The following is a 23,949-nucleotide window of genomic DNA, read 5'->3' as shown; positions in this document are numbered from 1 at the left end:
ATTTAGTTACATTTGCAATAAAAGCCGTTATCTCCGCACATCTAGGCTGATACCAACATTTCGATGTAAGATGTATGTAAATCTTTAAACTCAGCAAGATATTCATTGAACTTAAACATGTTTTCTTTCACTTCATCAATGTAGTCCTTACTGGCCATTAAATGATTCAAAATGTTCATTCTCTGAGTGATGTGAGACATTTTTCCAGATCTGGCTGAGTGCAAACGTGGCACCACATCACTCATGTTCAGAATTTTGTTCATAAAAAAATTTCATAAAAACAAAAAAAAATGTCAAACCACTTTCGCTGAATACTTTAGAATCCAATAAGTTCAAAATCAGTGCATAGAAAAACCAAGATACCAGATTTCATTCGCTCAAGCAGGCCTCGATTTCACCGCTCCAAATGTTTGGCCAAGGCATAATTAACTTGCAAAAATAAGATGACAGTCCATCAAATCATAATCCTAAACCAAACTTGCTTCTAAATTCTTCCGATAATATATCCTAACGAATGGTCCATCCAAAGTTTGGCATTTGAAGGCACATACCTCCGTTGAAACATTCCTTTGTTCAACTCGCCATGCGTTAGGCCAACATTTCCTGTTGTCTCCAAACACGCGTAATTTCAAAGTTTTCTTCCAAAAAGAATCCACAGAATGTCATTGACATATTGTAATGGTAAAACAGTTTGAGTTTGTCCTGTAACCCCTTGTTTCCAGCTTGCAATTGTCTTTATCACACAGGAGAAGACTCAGTGTCAGATTCAGAGTTGGTTTCCAAGAAATCCAAAAAGAGTGTTTGATGCAAAATGTCGCCGGAAATTTATTATAAATAAATAGAAATGCAAAATGAAATATGCAGTGGTAACATGAAGTCCGTATATATCACATTAATAACTGTTAGGCGATCCCAGGGTAGAGCAAGGGTGTTTTCGCATCAAACAGGCCCCATTGGCAGCATCCTTACAACGAGCAGAACTGGGGTGTACCAACTGAGTACCAACTGAGTACCAACTGAGTACCAACTGAGTACAAACTGAGTACCAACTGAGGTCAATGACAGTATTGCCGCTCTACCTTCCTCCCGGCCACGCATCTCATTCACAGGTTTATAGCATAACACGTATCACCTATAGAGGGCGCACACTCACAAAGCCAACAAAAAAGACAAATATGAACAAAACATCAAAACACTTAACTGTGGCTCATACACATAGATAGATTGATAGATAGATCGATAGATAGATATATAGATATATAGATAGATAGATAGATAGATAGACACAGACAGACAGATAGACAGACAGATTGATAGACAGACACAGACAGATAGATAGATAGATAGATATATAGATAGACAGACAGACAGACAGACAGACAGACAGCCAGACAGACAGACAGACAGATGGACAAACACTGACAGATACACAGATTGATAGACAAAGATAGATAGATTATTATAAATAAATAGAAATGCAAAATTAAATATGCAGTGGTAACATGAAGTCCGTATATATCACATTAATAACTGTTAGGCGATCCCAGGGTAGAGCAAGGTTGTTTTGGCATCAAACAGGCCCCATTGGCCTGAGGCCAATTGACCCCAACTGAGGTCAATGACAGTATTGCCGCTCTACCTTCCTCCCAGTCACGCATCTCATTCACAGGTTTATAGCATAACACCTATCACCTATAGAGGGCGCACACTCACAAAGCCAACAAAAAAGACAAATATGAACAAAACATCAAAACACTTAACTGTGGCTCATACACATAGATAGATAGATAGATAGATAGATAGATAGATAGATAGATAGATAGATAGATAGATAGATAGATAGATAGATAGACAGACAGATTGATAGACAGACACAGACAGATAGATAGATAGATAGATAGATAGATAGATAGATAGATAGATAGATAGATAGATAGATAGACAGACAGATTGATAGACATAGATAGATAGATAGTTAGATAGATAGATAGATAGATAGACACAGACAGACAGACAGATTGATAGACAGACACAGATAGATAGATAGATAGATAGATAGATAGATAGATAGATAGATAGATAGATAGATAGATAGATAGATAGATAGACACAGATAGACAGACAGATTGATAGACAGACATAGATAGATAGATAGATAGATAGATAGATAGATAGATAGATAGATAGATAGACAGACAGACAGATTGATAGACATAGATAGATAGATAGATAGATAGATAGATAGATAGATAGATAGATAGATAGATAGATAGATAGACACAGGCAGACAGATAGACAGACAGATTGATAGACAGACACAGATAGATAGATAGATAGATAGATAGATAGATAGATAGATAGATAGATAGATACATACATACATACATAGATACATACATAGATAGACACAGGCAGACAGATAGACAGACAGATTGATAGACACAGATAGATAGATAGATAGATACAGTGGGTTGCAAAAGTATTCATACCCCTTGAACTTTTCCATATTTTGTCACATTACAACCACAAACATAAATATATTTCACTGGAATTTAATGTGAAAGACCAACACAAAGTGGTATACAATTGTGAAGTGGAAAGAAAATTATACATGAATCAAAACATTTTTTACAAATAAAAAACTAATAAGTGCGACGTGCAAAAGTATTCAGCCCCCTTTTCCCTGAGTGCAACCAATTGCATTCAGAAGTTGCCTGATGACTGCTAATGACTCAAAAGGGTCCACCTGTGTGTAATCTAATCTCAGTACAAATACAGCTGCTCCGTGACGGCCTCAGATGTTGGTTAAGAGAATACTGGGGAGCAAACAGCATCATGAAGTCCAAAGAACACACCAGACAGGTTAGGAATATGGTTTTGGAGAAGTTTAAAGCAGGCTTAGGTTATAAAAAGATTTCCCAAGCTTTGAACATCTCACGGAGCACTGTTCAATCCATCATCCGGAAATGGAAAGAGTATGGCAGCACAGTAAACCTGCCAAGACAAGGCCGTCCACCTAAACTTACAGGCCGAACAAGGAGATCACTGATCAGAGAGGCAGCCAAGAGGCCCATGGTGACTCTGGATGAAATGCAGAGAGCCACAGCTCAGGTGGGGGAAACTGTCCACAGGACAACAATTAGTCGTGCACTACACAAATGTGGTCTTTATGGAAGAGTGGCAAGGAGAAAGCCATTGTTAAAAGAAAACCATAAGAAGTCCCGTTTGCAGTTTGCCAGAAGCCATGTTGAGGACACAGCAAACATGTGGAAGAAGGTGCTTTGGTCAGACGAGACCAAAATAGAACTTTTTGGCCACAATGCAAAACGCTATGCGTGGCGGAGAAATAACACTGCACATCACTCTGAAAACACCATCCCCACTGTCAAATATGGTGGTGGCAGCATCATGCTCTGGGGGTGCTTCTCTTCAGCAGGGACCGGGAAGTTGGTCAAAGTTGATGGGAAGATGGATGGAGCCAAATACAGGGCAATCTTGGAAGAAAACCTGTTGGAGTCAGCAAAAGATTTGAGACTGGGGCGGAGGTTCACCTTCCAGCAGGACAACGACCCTAAACATAAAGCCAGAGCTACAATGGAGTGGTTTAAAAAAAAGAATATTCATGTGTTAGAATGGCCCAGTCAGAGTCCAGACCTAAACCCAATTGAGAATTTGTGGCAAGATCTCAAAACTGCTGTTCACAAACGCTCTCCATCCAATCTGACTGAGCTTGAGCTGTTTTGCAAGGAGGAATGGGCAAGAATTTCAGTCACTAGATGTGCAAAGCTGGTGGAGACATACCCTAAAAGACTTGCAGCTGTAATTGCAGCAAAAGGTGGCTCCACAAAGTATTGACTCAGGGGGGCTGAATACTTTTGCACGTCGCACTTATTAGTTTTTTATTTGTAAAAAATGTTTTGATTCATGTATAATTTTCTTTCCACTTCACAATTGTATACCACTTTGTGTTGGTCTTTCACATTAAATTCCAGTGAAATATATTTATGTTTGTGGTTGTAATGTGACAAAATATAGAAAAGTTCAAGGGGTATGAATACTTTTGCAACCCACTGTAGATAGATAGATAGATAGATAGATAGATAGATAGATAGATAGATAGATAGACACAGACAGACAGATAGACAGACAGATTGATAGATAGATAGATAGATAGATAGATAGATAGATAGATAGATAGATAGATAGATAGATAGACACAGACAGACAGATAGACAGACAGATTGATAGACAGACACAGATAGATAGATAGATAGATAGATAGATAGATAGATAGATAGATAGATAGATAGAGACAGACAGATTGATAGACAGACACAGATAGATAGATAGATAGATAGATAGATAGATAGATAGATAGATAGACAGACAGATTGATAGACAGACACAGATAGATAGATAGATAGATAGATAGATAGATAGATAGATAGATAGATAGATTGATTGATAGATAGATACATACATACATACATACATACATACATACATAGATACATACATAGATAGACACAGACAGACAGATAGACAGACAGATTGATTGACAGACACAGATAGATAGATAGATAGATAGATAGATAGATAGATAGATAGATAGACAGACAGACAGACAGACAGACAGACAGACAGACAGACAGACACAGATAGATAGATACATAGATAGACACATAGACAGATAGACACACAGACAGATAGATAGATAGATAGATAGATAGATAGACAGACAGACAGACAGACATAGATAGATTTACATAAATTATGCAGAAAAATAGAAAAGGAGGAAGGAGACTCATTGTAGAGCCGTATATCAGTAGGTAAGAAAGATCTCACACGGCCTCTTAAGCACAGCGCAGCTGTAACAGTCTGACCTGAATGAATCTCTGTTTATTAAGTGTAGCATGCAGAGGGTGAGAGGTGTATCCATTATGGCTAACAGCTTATATATAAATAAATATAAATAAATCTGCCTTGCTTTATCTCAACCCAGAGATGAAGGAGAAAAGAGAACTGGACTGGGAAACACAGCTCTAGAGGTTTCTCAGGGTTCCTTACTGGACTAGTTCATGTTTTAACTCACACGCCCTTGCGAACACTGAAAATAATAATACCAGCTCAGAGCTTAAGGTGTGAGAGTCGAGTTCTTATCTCCTGTTATCAGGTTTCCTTCCTCTTCACACCTGCTTTGTTTTCTCAGGATTGGGCGATCCTGCTTACTTCTACATCACGTTTGTTTTCCTGCTGAACGGAGTGATGATGAGCCTGTTCTACGTTTACGGAGCGTATCTGAGGTGAGTCAGAGGGTCAGATTTCAGTAATCGATCAGTCTTAGGCTGGCTTTACACACTGAAACATTTATGCAACTTTAGTTGCATAGAACACACCTGAAACTGGAAAACTGTCCTGCAAATGGGGGCAGTCATGGGCTGGAGGTTAGGGAACTGGCCCTGTGACCGGAAGGTCGCCGGTTCAATCCCCAGTGCAGACAGTCCATGACTGAGGTCTCCTTGAGCAAGACACCTAACCTCCAAGTGCTCCCCGGGTGCCGTGCATAGGGTTACCCACCACTCCGGGTAAGTGTGCTCACTGACCCCTAGTGTGTGTGTATGTGGTGTTTCACTTCACGGATGGGTTAAATGCGAAGGTGGAATTTCCCCGTTTGTGGGATTAATAAAGTATCACTTAACTCACTTGAAACACAGCCGTAGTGGCTCGACATTTGTAAAACAGCCAATCAAAATGCAGGTAACCTATGATTGTGATTTTAAAACCATTGATTTCACTGAATCAATGAAGGAGATAATAGAACCGAGGATGGTTTATTACATAGCTGAAATGAAGGTTGGTGGTTCAGTTTCTGAGCCACAGTAACAAAGCTAACATTTCTGACATCAGTTAGCCAGCTAATGCTAACAGCTGTTAAAAACACTGCTCATACCAATGGTTATTCTTCTTTGGCTGCCATTATGATGATGAATGTAGCCTCTTGCCACAGAGTCTGTAACTATAACAGCTACTTAAACATTCGTTTTCAAAGCCTTAACAGAAAAACAACAGATAAATATATCACGAAAAACCATAGATGGATACATAAAGCAGACATATAGATACAGAAAAAAGAACAGAAAAATCAGCTACAAAAAATATACAAAGATGATCAATGATAAAGATGCTGCAAATATGTAAATTACACTGTGCAGCTGACTTTATAACAAGAGTGACGTGGTGTTTTAAAAATTGCTGTTAATTTTGTGGATTTTTTTTTATCCCAATTTTCTCCCCAATTTAGTCGTATCCACTTCCACCCACTAGTTCTGACTCCCCCAGTCACACAATACCTCCAGCGCTAGGAGGGTGAAGGTAAACACAGGCTTCCTCTGAGTTCTTAGAGGCTCTACCACATCTTTACAAACATCACTGTGCAGCTGAATGCGCCCAGGAGAGACCCTAACTGTCAGTTCCGTTACATCAGATAACAGATGCCTGCGCTGACTAGCATCACGCTGAGTGATGGTGGGAGCCAGTGGGGTGGTTGGTGGACGGGATGACTAGGGATTAAACTCGCCAAAACTTAGACGGTTATGCCACTCAAGGACCTTGTTGTGAACAACGTTGGTTTTTGAGTTGCTCTGTGTTGCTGTCAAGATGCACAGGAATTACGTTGCATGCAACTCAACAAGCAACTAGCTGTGTGTCAGTTTCATGGTGTAAACCCGGCCTCAGTGTCCCTGTTCCAGTGTCCACTAACATTCCTGTGTTCTGTTTTTGGTGTCAGTGGCAGCCGACTCGGCGGAGCCGTAACAGTTCTGTGTTTCTTTTTTAACCATGGAGAGGTACGAATGCACACACACACACACACACACACACACACACACACACACACACACACACACACACACACACACACACGCACACACACACAGAGAACTGCTGAAATAGAGCCATAGTTTTGCCTTAGAAGAAATCTTTGGGGTCCTATATAGAACTATCTACAGCACATTAAAAAGATGATTCTTCTTTAGTAAAGAAAATGGTTCCATTTAGACCCATGAGCTCTGTCTAGAACCATGCTTAAATGGTTCTTTGCATGATGAAATTATTTTCAGATCGACAGAGAATGAGTTATGGTTCTATATAGAATCAAAAATCGTTCTACTTTTTTATGATGTCAAATACCAAAAAAGAACCCTTTTTTGGTACTATATAGAACCGTAATGCATTCTTTGAGTGTTCATGGTTCTATGTAGAACCATTTTCTTTACTAAAGAACCCTTGAAGGACCACCTTTTCTAACAGTGTAGCACCATAAAGGAGCATCAGACAGTTGGCGTGTTTTGGCTGATAAGCAGCTGTAATAGTGTTAACGCTGCTATTCATGTATAATGGCTTGTTGTGTGTTGTGTCTGTCAGAGTACACGAGTCATGTGGACCCCCCCGCTGAGAGAAAGCTTCTCCTACCCTTTCCTCGTCCTGCAGATGCTCCTCCTCACCTACATCCTCAGGTAGCTCACTGTGGATGTGTTGGGATTTGCTGATGAATTACAGAAGATGCGTCTCTCCAACTGTGTGCTGTAAAACTCTGAGCAGGTCCTGCTGATCAATATAATCAAGAGGAGAAGATCTGAGCCACTTTCAAAGAGTTGAACATCTCTGAGGGGTTTATTAGTGATGCGTTGGTCAACAGTGTCTGTGTTTACATGCACAGATTTTCTTCAGTCTGAGTAAATACATTCTGCTTCAGATTAAGACTGAGGTGTTCATTCTCACTCTACTCAACAGTCTGATAAATCTCCATTTATATGCTCACTACAAGTAATCAGATCCAAAATTATGTGCATGCTTAGAGAACCGCTTAGTGTTGACGTGACCAGCTTCACGTAAGATCCAGTCAGAGTGTGATGAGCAGCAGTGAGCAGCGCTTGTGTTTTTAATTGCTTTAAAATTATGTCAGACTCAGAAAAATGTCCTTCACATGTCCTTATTAAAGAAGGCCGAGAGGAAGATGTTGTGTTCTGAGACACATAATCTGGATATCCATCCCACCGCCGTCTTTTAAAGATCAGAGCATAAACCTCACCTCCTCTGCAGACTAGTTTCTGCTCCACCATGTTGAATGGTATAAACTTTCACTATGACGCAACACACATGCAGAACGGATTTAAACTTTCACATAGGGAATGTAATCAGATACCAGCATTTACACTTATAGTATTCTTCTATCTACTGAATTATTTACAGGATTACACACCTTGATCAATCGGATAGACACTGTATTACGAATGGCTTCTGTCGGACTAGAGTATTCTGATTGTATTCTGATAGAGGTTGATACATGGACATATTCTATTCTGATTGAGCTGTTAGTCAGATTATTAATGGATTATTGGGCTGCATGTAAACGTGGCTGTTCACCACCACTATTGACAGAACACCAGCTGAGCATGGTCCTTCATAGAGCCCTGATGCTGCTGTGGAGGCCCAACACCTCAATACGCTGTATGCTGTTTGGTCCCTGTCTGCATTCTTATATTGTGTAAATAGTTTCTCTGGATATGTTTGTGTATTTAGTGTATTATTAATAATAATAATAATAATCCTGAGTCGTGCCAGATTAATCAACTCTAACTGGTGAAATGTGAGATTAAATGGTTGGAAACCTCCGTGCTGGTGTTCCTGATTCTGATTGGCTGACCTGCTGGTCCTCCTCATGATGCAGTTGTGTCTCTGCAGGAGCCGTAAGCCAAGCCGTAACGCCATTCTGGCTCTCTGTGTGTCTAATGTGGTCTTCATGCTGCCGTGGCAGTTCGCTCAGTTCGTCCTACTGACGCAGGTGAGCCGAATGGCCAAGTCAGAACAATGTCGGAACACGGCCATTAGTGTTTTTGTGTCATAAGCATCACTCAGATAAACAGTGTTCACATAATTTAGTAGATCATTCTGAACTCTTTATGGTACACTAAAAGGTTTGAGTTAATTTTTCTTTTTTTTGCATTTTTTTTAACAACAATTCTCACTGATTCCAGGTGGCCTCTCTATTCGTCTCCTATGTTCTGGGCTACCTGAGTCCAGATAAAATGCAGACCATCCTAACCACCCACATGGTGAGAGGCTCCTCATGGCAGTCTGCTCTCAGAATCTGAGAGTGATGGAGATCTGAGCCAGATTCACAGAAGAAAATCTTTAAAGTGCTTTTTTACATACTTACATACATACTTAAACAGTGCTTTCTTCTTTTTGTTAAGAAAAGTCTTTTCATATCAAATCTAAACATTTTTTATTTTGCCAAATTATTACCATAAAAAGATGTACAGAATGTGCGATCACACAGTGGATGGCAGTGACATTGGGCTTAAAATTCATGAGAGAGGTTTCCTCCTGCAGAGCATTGTCACTTCAGTGCTTCTTTGCAAAATGTTTTTGAATATTTGGTTTGATTTTGCAGCCTTTTTTCACCTTATCTGACTAATGGAGATGTTATATGATATCGTGTGTGAAGTATTGTGATGTGGTGTTTCTGCCATATCGTCCAGCCCTGACAGTGTACTGCCCCGTGTTCTCTCTCAGGTGGCTCTTGGAGTGTGTTTTGTCCTGATGTTTGGGAACTCCATGCTGCTCACCTCTTTCTATGCCTCCTCTCTCATCTCCATCTGGGTGAGTTACACCACCGTGACTTTGGGTGGGGTAGGATAGTACTTTCACTTCTGCTGGACTGAGTGACGTTTTATCTCGTTTCAGGGAATTATCGCTCTCAGGGACCGGTTCCGAGAAACCTTCAGAGCTGGACTCATCACATGGGTAAGAGAGGAACTCAGGAGGAATTAATTTGCTTCTTCAGTTTTAGCACTGGAGCTACGAGGCTGATGGAGCTCAGAAGTAAATGGAAGCTTATAGCCCACCGATTAGCATGATGGTGCTAACTGCAGGACAACATCATCACACACTTGCTTCAAACCTGTCTGCAAAGTTGGCTTTGCATTCAACAGCTTCTTATTGGAATTCGCTCCACCTTAAATGGACTTAAGTATCAGAATGTAACTGTTGCATCATTTAAGGCATAACAGAGAATTCCAATAAGAGGTTATTATTGATTTGATTACTGATCATTATTGATTATTAAATTAAACAGCAGAATAAAAATCATAATGTATATCTAACCTGAAGGTGTGATACAAGCTAGAGATCAGTCCAGTTTGATATTCAAACTTCTAAGACATTATAAGAAAAAAAATTTCAAATAATACTCTGGATATTAAATGCTTCAGAGTATTGGCCAACACTCAAGGTATCGATATCAGATCAGTATCGGACAATACTCAAGGTTTCAATATCACATTGGTATCAGACGATACTCAAAGTTTTGGTTTCGGTATCAGTTATTGGACTATATCCAACATTTCAGTATCGGTATTTGTTACCGGATGACACTCAAGGTTTCAGTATTGGTTATCAGAAGATACTCAAGGCTTCAGTATCGGTTATCAGAAGATACTCAAGGTTTCAGTATTGGTATTTGTTATCAGACAATACTCAAGGTTTTAATATTGGTACAGTTATCGTACAATACTCAAGGTTTCTGTATCAGTATAGTTTTTTTGGACTATACTCAAGATGTCAGTATCTATCAGTTATCAGAAGATACTCAAGATTTCAGTATTGGTATCAGACAGTACTCAAGGTTTCAGTGTTTGTATCAGTTATTAGACGATACTCAAGGTTTCAGTATCGTTTCGGTTATCGGACTATACTCAAAGTTTCAGTATTGGTTATTGGAAGATACTCAAGGTTTCAGTATTGGTATTGGACGATACTCAAGGTTTCAGCATCTGTATCGGATGATACATGAAGTTTGAGTATTGGTATTGGACCTATATTTAAAGTTTAGTATCAGTATCAGCAGTCAGATGATAGTCAAGGTTTCAGTATTAACTGACAATTGTCATTTCAATTGTGTTTCTACTCGTAGGTCATGCAGTGCCTGGCTTGGGTGGTTACCACGGTCATTCTGAAGTTCATGCTGGCTGTAGTGTTGGGGGCGTCGGACGATGTAAGTGTCTGAGTGAGGCAGAAAGCAGCAGTGTTGATGTTTAGGACTGTTAGTTATTATTGTACTGGTTTAGCTCTTTAGCTCTCTTTGTGTTTATCTGGTCTTTAGGCTCACATCAGCAGCCTGATCAAGTCCAAATTCACCAGCTACAAGGACTTTGATACCATGATGTACACTTGCGCCGCTGAGTTCGACTTCATGGAGGTGGAGGTCAGTGACACCAACCTCAGAGTCAGAAACTGACCACGACGCTTCACTGCAAAGATTAACAATAGTGTGACGTTTACACCAGCGGGTCCTATAAAGTGACGGATGGTCAAAATGTTGGAGGGGGGGTCATCAATAGTTCCTACACTGCAGCATCACATTTAAGAGCCAAACAGAAGTTGAGCTTAAATGTAAAGCAGCAGAACAGACAGCGTCTGTGTTCACCTGTAGATATTTTCTCCAACCTAATTAAATACATTCAGTGACAGATTGAGACACATAAGCTGAAGGTCCGTCTCACTGCTGTCTTTTAAGGATCAGAGCATAAAGTCTGTAGATCAGTTTCTGTTCCACCATGTTGAACAGTATAAACTTTCACTATGACGCGAAGAACATGCAGAACAGACTTAAACTTTCGGATAGGGAACGTAATCAGATACAGGTGTTTACATGGATATTATTCTTCTTTTTGTCTGACACAGTGCCCATTGAACATGGTGTCCCTCAGGGTTCCGTCCTTGGTCCCCTCCTTTTTATAATCTATATTCTCCCCCTCGGTTATATTTTTCGTAGTCACAATTTACACTTTCATTGCTATGCTGATGATACTCAGATCTATCTCAGCTTCAAACCAGCAGCACTGTTTCCCCCACCCCAGTTAAATAGATGTCTTACTGACCTGAACTCCTGGCTTAGGGCAAATTTTCTTTCTTTAAATGCACACAAAACCGAGTTTATAGTTACTGGCTCCAAGTCAACTGTTAACGCTCTCAAAAATCTTGCTCTCACTGTAAATTATATTACAATCACTCCATCTGTCACTGTCCGAAACCTAGGTGTTCTTTTTGACCCTTCTTTGTCTTTTGAACCGCACATCAAGTCTCTGTCTAGGTCGGCATTTTTCCACCTTCGCAATATTTCACGTATCCGTCCTTTACTGTCCCCGGCTGCAGCTGAGTCTCTGGTCCATGCTTTTGTTACTTCTCGCCTGGACTATTGTAACTCATTGCTCTATGGGCTCCCCGCTAAGTCACTTAGGTTGTTACAAATAGTGCAAAATTCTGCAGCACGGATTCTCACATACACTAAAAAATCTGAGCACATTACTCCTGTTCTTCAGAGACTTCATTGGCTGCCCATTACTTTACGTATTCGCTATAAAATTCTACTTCTCACATTCAAGGCACTTCATGGCCTGGCTCCTGCATACTTACTCGACCTTCTAATACCCTACAAGCCCACTCGTAACCTCAGGTCTTCGGAAGCAGGCCTTCTAGTGGTCCCTAGGTTCAGGCTCAGCTCTATGGGTGGTCGTTCCTTCAGTGTTGCGGCCCCCTTGCTCTGGAACTCTCTTCCTCTCTCTCTTCGCTCTACCTCTTCTCTTTCTCATTTCAAATCTTTATTGAAATCTCATCTTTTTCTCCTTCATTTTTCTCCTGCATCTTCCTCGGGCCTTGTGTAAGGTGATATGCATTTTGTAAAGCGACCTTGGGTTTTGTGTAAAGGCGCTATATAAGTTCAACTTATTATTATTATTATTATTATTATTATTATTTTTAACAGATTACGATACTCAAGGTTTCATTATCAATATCGGTCGATACTCAAGGTTACTGTTTTGGTACCGGCTGTTGGTTATATTATAAACACCACTAACATACATACCATATTGCAAATCCCAAACAGGTGCTACTATTAAACTGGTGCTGTAGCTTGACTGTATGTGACTCTCAGTGTAAACAGCCAACCAGGTTTTAGAACCGGACTGACGGCCAGTGTGCTGAGGAACTGACCCTAATGTAGACCCTCTGTGCTGTTTCAGACGGTTCTGCGCTACATTAAAACACTGCTGCTGCCTGTCAACGTGCTGCTGGTCAGCATTATTGCTGGACGGGTGAGGCTTCAGTTTTTACATTATATTTCATATATCATCTACCCAGAATTCTCTTCACATCTTTACATCATGAAAAAAATATTTATCTTATCCTTCTTCTCTTCATCCCCCTGCAGACCTTAAAGGACGTTGTCTCATTCCTCAGACATCCGAGCCCTGCAGAACCTGAAAATGATAACGGCTCTGACCAGTGAGTGAGCGATTCATACAGTTTGACATGTTTGTTTTTGATCTGCTGCACATCAGATATGAGCTCAGCCTAAATATTAGTACTAACTGACAGAAAAGCATATCACTGCTGTTGGAACAAAACCTCATACAGTGGGGAGAACAAGTATTTGATACACTGCTGATTTTTCAGGTTTTCCCACTTGCAAAGCATGTAGAAGACTGTAATTTTTATCATAGGTACTCTTCAACTGTGAGTGATGGAATCTAAAACAAAAATCCAGAAAAATACATTGTATGATTTTCAAATAATTAATTTCCATTTTATTGTGTGAAATAAGTATTTGATACACCAGAAAAAGAAACTTAATATTTGGTACAGAAACCTTTGTTTGCAATTACAGAGATGAGACGTTTCCTGTAGTTCTTGACAAGGTTTGCACACACTGCAGCAGGGATTTTGGCCCACTCCTCCATACAGATCTCCTCCAGAGCCTTCAGGTTTCGTGGCTGTCGCTGGGCCACACGGACTTTAAGCTCCCTCCAAAGATTTTCTATTGGATTCAGGTCTGGAGACTGGCTAGGCCACTCCAGGACCTTAAGATGTTTCCTACGGAGCCACTCTTTAGTTGCCCTGGCTGTGTGTTTTAGGTCGTTATCATGCTGGAAGACCCAGCCATGACCCATCTTCAGTGCTCTTACTGAGGGAAGGAGGTTGTTGGCCAAAATCTCACGATACATGGCCCCATCCATCCTTCCCACAATACGGTGCAGTCGTCCTGTCCCCTTTGCAGAAAAGCATCCCCAAAGAATGATGTTTCCACCGCCATGCTTCATGGTTGGGATGGTGTTCTTGGGGTTGTACTCATCATTCTTCTTCCTCCAAACATGACGAGTGGAGTTTAAACCAAAAAGTTCTATTTTTGTCTCATCAGACCACATGACCTTCTCCCATTCCTCCTCTGGATCATTCAGATGGTCATTTGCAAACTTCAGACGGGCTTTGATATGCGTTGGCTTGAGGAAGGGCACCTTGCGTGCACTGCAGGATTTTAATCCTTGACGGCGTAGAGTGTTACTGATTGTTTTCTTTGAGACTGTGGTCCCAGCTCTATTCAGGTCATTGACCAGGTCCTGCCGTGTAGTTCTGGGCTCATTCCTCATCTTCCTCAAGATCATTGATGCTCCACGAGGTGAGATCTTGCATGGCGCCCCAGACCGAGGGAGATTTTCTGTTATTTTGCATTTCTTCCATTTTCTAATAATTGCACCAACAGTTGTTGCCTTCTCACCAAGCTTCTTGCCTATTGTCCTGTAGCCCATCCCAGCCTTGTGCAGGTCTACAATTTTATCCCTGATGTCCTTACACAGCTCTCTGGTCTTGGGCATTGTGGAGATGCTGGAGTCTGACTGATTGAGTGTGTGGACAGGTGTCTTTTATACAGGTAACGAGTTCAAACAGGTGCAGTTAATACAGGTAATGAGTGGAGAACAGGAGGGCTTCTTAAAGAAGAAGTAACATGTCTGTGAGAGCCAAAATTCTTACTGGTTGATAGATGATCAAATACTTATTTCACACAATAAAATGGAAATTAATTATTTAAAAATCATACAATGTATTTTTCTGGATTTTTGTTTTAGATTCCATCACTCACAGTTGAAGAGTACCTATGATAAAAATTTCAGTCTTCTACATGCTTTGCAAGTGGGAAAACCTGAAAAATCAGCAGTGTATCAAATACTTGTTCTCCCCACTGTATCTCTGAAATAGTAACTTTATAGGAGGAGGAAAAAACCTGCTTTACTCTTAATGCAAGTAAATGGAACTAGAATTTTTTCCATGTAATTCTGGGCCATTTCTTTTGGTGCATTCATCATGAAATTTACACGCAATCTAAACAGCAATACACACATTTAAATTATGTAAGAACTTAAAAATGACAAGAATGGAGATGCAAGATTTTGTTCTGACAGCAGAGAAATACACATTGCTGAAGTTTTAAAGCGTACTGTTCTTTCCACAGTGTATATGTTCCATATATGATCATTAAAAAGCAAAAACAGCCCATTCACTGCTTCTGTGATGTCACAAATAAATAAATATATATATTTGTGTGTGTGTGTGTGTGTGTGTGTGTGTGTGCGTGTGTGTACATGTACATATATATGTCGCTGCTGTCAGAACAAAACCTTGTATCTCCAGAATAACTTTACAGGAGAAACAAAAACATACTTTTAATGTAAGTCAATGGAACCAAGTAATTTTGGCCTGTTTCTTTTGGTTTGTTAATCAAGACATTTACACACAATGTAAGGAACAATGGGCATTTTCAAATGGTCAAAAACTGAAAAAAGACAGAGAGAGATACACTCATATAAACACACATTTTTAAGGACTGTTTCAGCCATGAATGCTTTTGAATGAGGCGCAATACAGGACAGCCAATCAGAACAGAGCTCATTTACATACATCTGTCTTAAAGGCACAGCAACAAAATCAGTCTGTTTAAGTGAACCTGTAAGTGTAAAGAGGCTGAAATTAATTGTTTTTGTACCTAAAACTACACAAACGTTATAAATAAACTACAAGGGAGAAAATAAAAAATAGAATATGGGCCCTTTAATATAGAATGTAGAATAGTAACAAAAAATGTAAACTTAATCAGATCCGGTTTATTAATGTACTCATCTGTACTGAGCAGCTGTTTACTAGCATATAAATACTGAGCCAATATCAGCTGATAAACTGTAGAACAGTTGAACGGTGGAATCGCTGTGTGTGATTGATCTGCCACACAGAGGATCGTTAACTGTTTATTAATTGTTGGAGTTGTGTCTTTTACAGGTCGGAGAAGTTGGTGAGGGGGGTGGTAAGAGCAGCATCATTTAAACTCATTTAACATCATTTAAAGCTTCACTAACTATACTACTACTACTACTAATAATAATAATAACAATAATAATAGTTGTTGTTATTATAATAATATTTTTAGTTAATGCATTCCTTAATAATTAATGACTAAACAAGCAAATCCAGTTTCAGTTGGTATGATATCTTCAGATTTTTACTGTTATATGTAATAGTTTATAAAGTGACATACAATAGTAGTAATAATTTTATTATGTAATGTAGAATTTCGAAGCACTGTGTTTTGACTCTCTCTGTGTAGATGGTGTATCACAGTCTGCAGTTGTTGGCATTTGCAGTTCTGGCTGTTCTCATCATGAGACTCAAACTGTTCCTCACTCCTCACATGTGTCTGATGGCGTCTCTGCTCTGCTCCAGACAGGTATCCCCCCCCCCCGCCAGCGTATACTCACCTGTATCTCATTGTAAACCCCTTAAACTCACCTGGATCTGACTGTAAATCTTATATACTTAACCGCATGTCATTGTAAACCCCATAAACTAACCTATATATCACTGTAAACCCTGTAAGCACAACCATATATCCCCTCTGTACTGAGTCAGGTGTTTATATGAAGGTTTATAATCTGTATGCAAGTGTTATGATCATTATGCTGTATGTGAATATGGTTTGTGTACTCGTGCAGCTGTTCGGTTGGCTCGGTGAAAAGCTGAAGCATCAGGCGGCCGTCCTTGCCATCCTGTCCATCATGGCTGTTCAGGGTGTGACCAACCTGCAGTACCAATGGGGTATCATGGGAGAGTTCAGTAACCTGCCTCAGGAGGAGCTGCTGGAGTGGATAAAGGAGAACACACCACAGAGTGAGAAGACCATCCTGATTCACAGTTTTTGTAGTTTATTCATTCATTCAGACCAGAAGCTTCATAGTCATCAACTTTTTCATTTAATGAATCTTATTGAGTTAATACTAGTGCTGATAGTGATGGTGGTGCTTATGGTGGTGTGTTGTGCAGGTGCGGTGTTTGCGGGTGCGATGCCCACCATGGCCAGTGTGAAGTTGTCAACTGGCAGAGCCATCGTCAATCACCCGCACTACGAGGACGCAGGACTGAGGTTAGCTTAAAATACACTACAGTAGCACTAACATGACCACAAATGCTACACTACCACTGTAACTACCCTACACTGACACTACAGCTATTACTACACCATCACGACCGATAGTGCTACACTACACTACCACTGCACACTAGCACAGTGCTGCCTCTATAACTACACTGAGTGTGTTTACATAAACTTAATAATCTGATAAATGCAGAAAATAAGATTTTGTCAGTAATAAGTGATCAGTGCATTTACATGAACTTAAGTAATCATATAATGGAGAAACTCTGGGTCTACATGAGTCAGACAGTAAACAGATTTCTGCTTTACAACCAGCCAATAAACTCGCAGTAGAAGACATGACATAAATGTAACGTAAAACTCAAACTTCATACTGAGCCACTTTACCTGAAAATATGAACATCAATCATCTAGAAGATGGAGAATATTTAAATGTATTTGGTTTCAGCATCACTCCAACAGTGTTTTGCTGTGTCTGGTGGTGATGCTGCTCACTTATTTCCGATACAGGAGTCCGTTTTCGCACATGCTCAGACTGAGAAATCTGAAAGAAATCAGAGTACGAGTTTACAGCACTGAGAAATCTGATTACTGAGCTAAAATCCAGCCTGTTTATCAGATTTCTAGATCGGAGTATGATGTTCACATGAGCATCAGTGTTACTGCATTGCTGAGAATGATCAACCACCCAAACAATACCTGCTCTGTGACGTCAATGACCACTGAAGAACAGGGTAACAAATTATGCAGAGAAACAGATGGACTGCATTCTGTAATTGTAGAAGTACAGAATGAAGCTATACGGTCAGTGGAGCTGATAAAGTGCACAGTGAGTGTAGAAACAATGAGGTGGATTTAATGAAGTGCTCAGTGAGTTTATGTAAATCATAGATTTCTGTTTTCACGCACACATTTATAAACCCACAGCGCTGATTGTGTCTCACTGAACTGTGTACATTTTATATGTATGTATTCTGTCTGTAAAGTCCAGCTGTTCTGTGTGAACATTTCCTGATGAATGGATTAACAGAAACGATGCTGTGAATAAAAACTCGTATTAATGAAGTCGTCATTTTGAGGTTTGGTTAAAACAGTGACGGTCAGTGCTGTGTTTGTGGTCAGAGAGCGGACGAAGCTGGTGTATGCGATGTACAGCCGTAAGCCGGTGGAGGTGGTGAAGAGGAACCTCATCAGTCTGCAGGTGGATTACTTCATCCTGGAGGACTCGTGGTGCACCAGACGCTCCAGGTGAACACACACACACAGCTCTGCTCTGTTAAAGCAACAGTGAAACAAAACAGTGTAGTTGCTCAGCCGAGACGTGTTTGGTGTCTGAAGTTTGCTTCTTTAGTTTTAGCTCTGGAGCTACGAGGCTAATGTAGCTAGTGAGTAATGGAAGCTTATACTCCACCATTTAGCGCTGTGCTAACTGTACATCTAAACAGAAACGCTTCAGCGTCTTTCAGCGTCAGCGAGTTTGAAAATGAAATAAAACAGTAAGTTAGAAAAAAATCAGATGCTAATATTCCAGTTTGATTTATTTATTTATTTTAAACAGCCAGTCGTTTTTTGTGCTGTTTCGGTGGAGTTCACTGTGCCGAACGCTTTCTTGGCACAGATTTCCAGAAAAAAATAGAAAACTTTGACACAAATTTGACCAACAAATTTGAGCGCTGCAGCTTTAGCCATGCTGAGCTCTGAAAGGGCTTCACAGCAGATCTGATGATGAAGCTAACGCTAATTTAACAACGCAACCCTTAAACACCTCTTTCCACTCACCACAGCAGATATTTAAGTATTTTTCCTTCAGGTCTGTGTGTCCTATTCTGTGTCTAATTATCTCACTGTTTGACACAAGTTAGCCAGCCTGATAAGTCTGAAGTTAGCTTAGTGGCTAGATGTAGCCTAGCACTGACCACCTACACTAAGGCCCAGTCCCATTTCTTCTTTTTACCCCTACCCCTTGATTTCGAGTGTCACGCTAGTGGTTGAAATCTTCCCTATGAAATGGGACCCTCAGATTAAGAGCATTACTTCATTAACAGCTACTAGCGCTACTAACCCCTAACTCTTCAGTGATATGAAGCTGAAGTCAGCTATTCACCAGCTTCTTGTTAGAATTTTCCCGTTCCACCTTAAATGGTGCAGCAGTTACATTCTGGCACTTCAGGCGTCAGAAATGCTGAACTATTTAACCTAAGGTGCAATGGGAAAGTTACCTAGAGACATTAGCATGCCACTGTAGATTTTTTATGCTGGTTGTGAAAAAAGGACCACTGAAACAACATTGCACTTTTTTTAATGGTGGAAATACTTCCATGTGTGTGTTTCTTTGGTCTTCAGATTGGCGTGCAGCACCATATGATATGATCTGATATCTCATGTAAGTTAGTATCTGATAACTACAGTTATGATTGTACGGTTTATGGTAGGAAAGTTAGCCAGCTTGATAACTGATAGGTTAGCTCTCTGGCGAAATGTCTTCACATTAAATTAAACCATTTTTTGCAAATGTGTTTTGTGTTTCCAGTGTTTATATTGGCGAGTTAGCCAGCTAGTTGCAAATGGAGCATTTGTTTCATTGCGAATATTCTGGTCCAACCTGTAGTGACTGTGAGTTTTACGCTGCGTCGGTATTCAGCAACTTTACTCAGCCAGCCTGTCGTCTGAGGCGAGCGTGTGAGATTTAGTCGCTATGCTAACTGGAGTCTGTAAGCTTCCATTACTTGTTAGCTACATCAGCCTCAGAGCTCCAGTGCTGAAACTGAAGCTTCAGACACCGATGGCGTCTCAGCTGACCGTCTGCATTGGAGTGAAAAGGGAAAGCTGAGTGAATTTAGGTTTCTGAGTGAACTATCACTTTAACCCTCTGTTGTTGCGTTGCAGGCCGGGGTGTAGCATGCCGGAGATCTGGGACGTGGAGGACCCTCAGAACGCGGGGAAGACCCCCCTCTGTATGATGATGTCCAGAGAAACTCGGCCGCACTTCAGCACCGTTTTTTACAACAGCGTTTACAAAGTGCTTAAAGTCCCCAAAGCTGCGCGGCCGTCCAGATAACAGCGTCGCGTTAGCATCTCTCAGCAGACGCGAGCGCGTCTGAACGGCTACTGTTCTTTCATAAAGCTCGTCTTCTGTGAGAGCCGTTAATCCTCGGTGTGCGTTTGTTATGGTACCTGTAGCAGGTGTTTCACTGAGCGCGCTGCTGACTGTGACTATTGTTATTATTATTGTTGTTATTATTATTATTATTATTAGCTGAAAGCTGACGACCGCTCCTGCTGCTGCTCTTCACCAGATCAGGACATTCAAATCCTCCACTTTTTTAGCCCTTTTCCCGGAGTGGGAACGTGTTGGGATACAGCTTTGTGTGGAAGCTCATTCCCGACCAAGCAGAGGAAAAATACCCTGCGACTCTCACAGCAGCAGCACGTCCAACTTTTCACTTCGTTTCTCAAAATAATGACTTTTCTTAAAATGATAATTTCAGACTTATTATTTTCTTAAAACGTAGTCATTCTTTATTTGGACAAAGTGAGTCAGAATCTTCAACAAAAGAGGTTACATTTGGGTGAATAAGTCATTATGTTAGATGTTGACTGTGTTAATGAGCTTCAGCTTCAGCTAAACCTAATTAGCCTTAATTTTGGAGGGAACACTGTTTAACCCGTTGTAGCAGGACACGCCCCTTTAAGGAGGAACAAATGATTTTATGGTCATTCGACTTTAATGTAGTAGAAATTATGCAGAATCTGGTCTCAGAGAGCAAGTTCACTCAGTTTGGGTCGATGGTATGTTGGTCACTCTGAGTGCGTGTGTTTTTAGGAAGTCTTTAGTTCTGCATTATTTCCGGAGCGTGTGAAGGTCAACGCTCAGCATGGGGGTGAAGTTGATTTCACAATCGGTCACTTCCTGTCAGCGTTTGCCTCGTTTCCTGTACGCTACAACCGGAGGTGAAAAAGGACGAACAGCAGAAAAACTGCAGAAGTTCAGAAGAACAAACACACGCACACAGAGATAGTGCCAGCTCTTTAGACTGCTGAGTCCAGAACGTCCTCCTGCAGCACGTTCACCATCACAAACACTGCTTTCAGAGTTTCCACATGTTCTAAACAATCAAAAAGGAGCTGTTGCAGCCTCACTGCATCATTACTATAATCCAGTGTTCTAGATAAGTATCTGTGGAACGTGTCATAGCCGTCATTATAAACATTATAAACTCAAATTATAAAAAAAAAAAAAAAATTCATAACACATTACCATCCACCTAAAATGTTCCTTTAGTCTGTTGTTCTCTGAGCTGCTCAAGCACCGATCTGGAGAACTTTAGGTTCCACTTTAGAATAAGACTGACCCTATAAATGGTTTAAAATGAGTTTATTATTAATTAGCTCAAACACCTCAGTCATCAAAAACAGTTCTAACACTAATAAAACATGCTGTATGCCAAGTCAGCCCATCACAACACTTCTGAATCAGGTAGAGCAGGTATGGCACACTGTGGGCGGAGCTACACTCCTAATAATGATAGTTCTTCAAGGCTTCTTTAATAAAGACTATGATTCTATATAGAACCACTCACACCCAAAGAGCCCTTTGCATGATTAAAGGGTTGTCTGTATAGTGAAATGGTTCTTCAGATTAATGGAGAATGTGTTATGGTTCTATATAGCACCAAAAGGGGCTCTGCTGTTGTTTTAAGCTAGACACCACAACAAAAGCAGAACCCTTTTTGGTTGTACATTACTGTACACTACTTTTGGTTCTACACTGCTTTTGGTTCTACACAGTCTATCACACTGAAGAACGATTTCATCATGCAAAGAATCATTTAGGCATGATGTGCTTCTAAATAGATCCATTACCTTTACTAAAGAACAGTTGAAGAATCTTTTTTTTTTAAGAGTGTAGGATCTCCAGGCCCACAGCTGATGACATCTGGTGTCAGCGATCGCAGGTTCACTATTTGGCGAACAGGTCACTGTTGCCCTTTTATTTGTGTCGCGTTTTAATAAGAATTTTAAGCTGTTTATGATCCAACAACCATTGATAAACCATTAATAGCCTCATTATAAACCATTTATAAACCACTGTGTAAGTGTACAGAGGTTTAAATAAAAATAATATGGTACAAACGTTTTATCCCGAATGAACCAAACTGCTAAAATGTTTTTATCGTGCTGATATTAAAAAGAAAAACATATCCAAATTATTGATCATCAAAAGAAAATCAGTCCTGATACATCTTCATACAAAGGGTCATCATTTTGGACCAATCAGAAGACGTTTTGTAGCATTTTTTTCACCATAATGTAGCGGTTATTCGTGAATGGGGTGACTGTAATGTATGTTCGCTTATGTTAGATAACAGTCAGTTTTGTTGGTCAGTTCCTCATTAGATTTAAAGATTAGCTGGAATTTTTACAACTATAAATAGACAAAAACAAAATCAGACGAGATCAGATTTCTGAGGTTCTGAACTAACAATGCCTGATTGGCTTTACGCTAACACACGGCAGAGTGGACACAAGCCAGACTGGCCTCAGGCTTCTCTGACCCAGTGCATCATGTGAAACCATAAAAGTGCATCAGGCTTTAATGATAAACGTGATGTTCAGTGTAGAAATTAAATGGACCCGTTCATTATTCTTACCCACGATGCAGTGCGCCTCGTCATTAGTGTTACCTTTATTATTAACAACCTGAAACTTTAGAGAGGACAAAAATATTTTATGTGGAAATTTGATTTTAATTGTTTTTTACTGTTTATTTTCAGTGATCTTTATGAATAAAGTTGTTTGTAATTTTGCAAATTTCCTGTTTTACTCAAACTTACAAAAGTGTTGGTCATTTCATTAAATAAACTTATTCACGTATATTTCCCAAGTACACTTTATGTACCAAGTATATCAATATACAAGTAGTACTCACTACTTACTAGAAGTACCTAAGTACTATTTAAATACTTCACTTTTTAAAAAAGTAGTTTAGGCGTAAGAGTAGTAAACTTTGACTACATGACTACTGTACATCACAGTTTACTGTGAACTACGCTGTAAGTGCACTTGTAGGTACGAGTTTTAAACATCTAGCATACTTTTTAGTTTGTGTGTGTTTTTTTATATATATATATATATATATATATATATATATATATATATATATATATATATATATATATATATATATATATATATATATCCTGTCCTGAATCAGACACGGCGTCACTCAGATCTGCGCTGCTGTGATGAATCAGTCTCTCGTGTATGTGTGTGGCGGTCAGTGAGGAGTCGGAGACGCTGCTGGAACAAATTCATCTTTATTGTTTTAACAATTTCAGACAATACAAAAAATAGTTCTTCACTTTCGTCTAAATAATACATGTTTACTGACTCTAAACTCATATGTTTCGAGTATTTCTGCCTCGATTTGATCCGAAATCTGTAAAATAATCTGTGTTGAAATTAAGCGTTAGAGTTTACAGGCCACAGCAGGTGAGGATATAAAGCACTTCAGTCACTACGGCAGCAATACTAGTTCCGAGTCCTTGAGGGAAGACGCACTTTACAAAATAAAAGTCCTGTCTGATTCCCGCTACAACCTACAGGACTCAACTGAATACGAAATTGAT

At 39.9% G+C, this 23,949-nt stretch overlaps 1 protein-coding gene across 3 annotated transcripts in view; it reads left to right on the top strand.

Annotated features, from left to right (window-relative positions):
• Positions 1-23,717, top strand: part of dpy19l1l (dpy-19-like 1, like (H. sapiens)) — a 29,042-nt gene extending 5,325 nt beyond the window's left edge. Inside the window, exons 6-23 of one of the 3 annotated variants that reach the window (XM_037534128.1) lie at positions 5,210-5,303; positions 6,788-6,845; positions 7,423-7,514; positions 8,743-8,842; positions 9,036-9,113; positions 9,577-9,663; positions 9,748-9,807; positions 10,976-11,056; positions 11,165-11,266; positions 13,086-13,157; positions 13,274-13,347; positions 16,171-16,195; positions 16,496-16,615; positions 16,881-17,055; positions 17,209-17,308; positions 18,443-18,568; positions 20,207-20,274; positions 23,535-23,717. In XM_037534128.1, coding sequence (XP_037390025.1) covers positions 5,210-5,303; positions 6,788-6,845; positions 7,423-7,514; positions 8,743-8,842; positions 9,036-9,113; positions 9,577-9,663; positions 9,748-9,807; positions 10,976-11,056; positions 11,165-11,266; positions 13,086-13,157; positions 13,274-13,347; positions 16,171-16,195; positions 16,496-16,615; positions 16,881-17,055; positions 17,209-17,308; positions 18,443-18,568; positions 20,207-20,274; positions 23,535-23,566 — 1,544 coding nt within the window. In that variant the 3' untranslated portion in view covers positions 23,567-23,717. Of the gene's footprint in view, positions 1-5,209; positions 5,304-6,787; positions 6,846-7,422; positions 7,515-8,742; positions 8,843-9,035; positions 9,114-9,576; positions 9,664-9,747; positions 9,808-10,975; positions 11,057-11,164; positions 11,267-13,085; positions 13,158-13,273; positions 13,348-16,170; positions 16,196-16,495; positions 16,616-16,880; positions 17,056-17,208; positions 17,309-18,442; positions 18,569-20,206; positions 23,132-23,534 lie in introns of those variants that run through there. The other 2 variants (XM_017703950.2, XM_037534129.1) reach the window with 2 other exon arrangements.
• The last annotated feature ends 232 nt before the right edge of the window (positions 23,718-23,949 follow it).

This window comes from Pygocentrus nattereri, chromosome 24 (genome assembly GCF_015220715.1).
Source record: "Pygocentrus nattereri isolate fPygNat1 chromosome 24, fPygNat1.pri, whole genome shotgun sequence".
Lineage (NCBI taxonomy): Eukaryota > Metazoa > Chordata > Actinopteri > Characiformes > Serrasalmidae > Pygocentrus > Pygocentrus nattereri.
The sequence above is the reverse complement of the archived record's forward strand: the minus strand, read 5'-3'. Positions and strand labels throughout refer to the sequence as shown.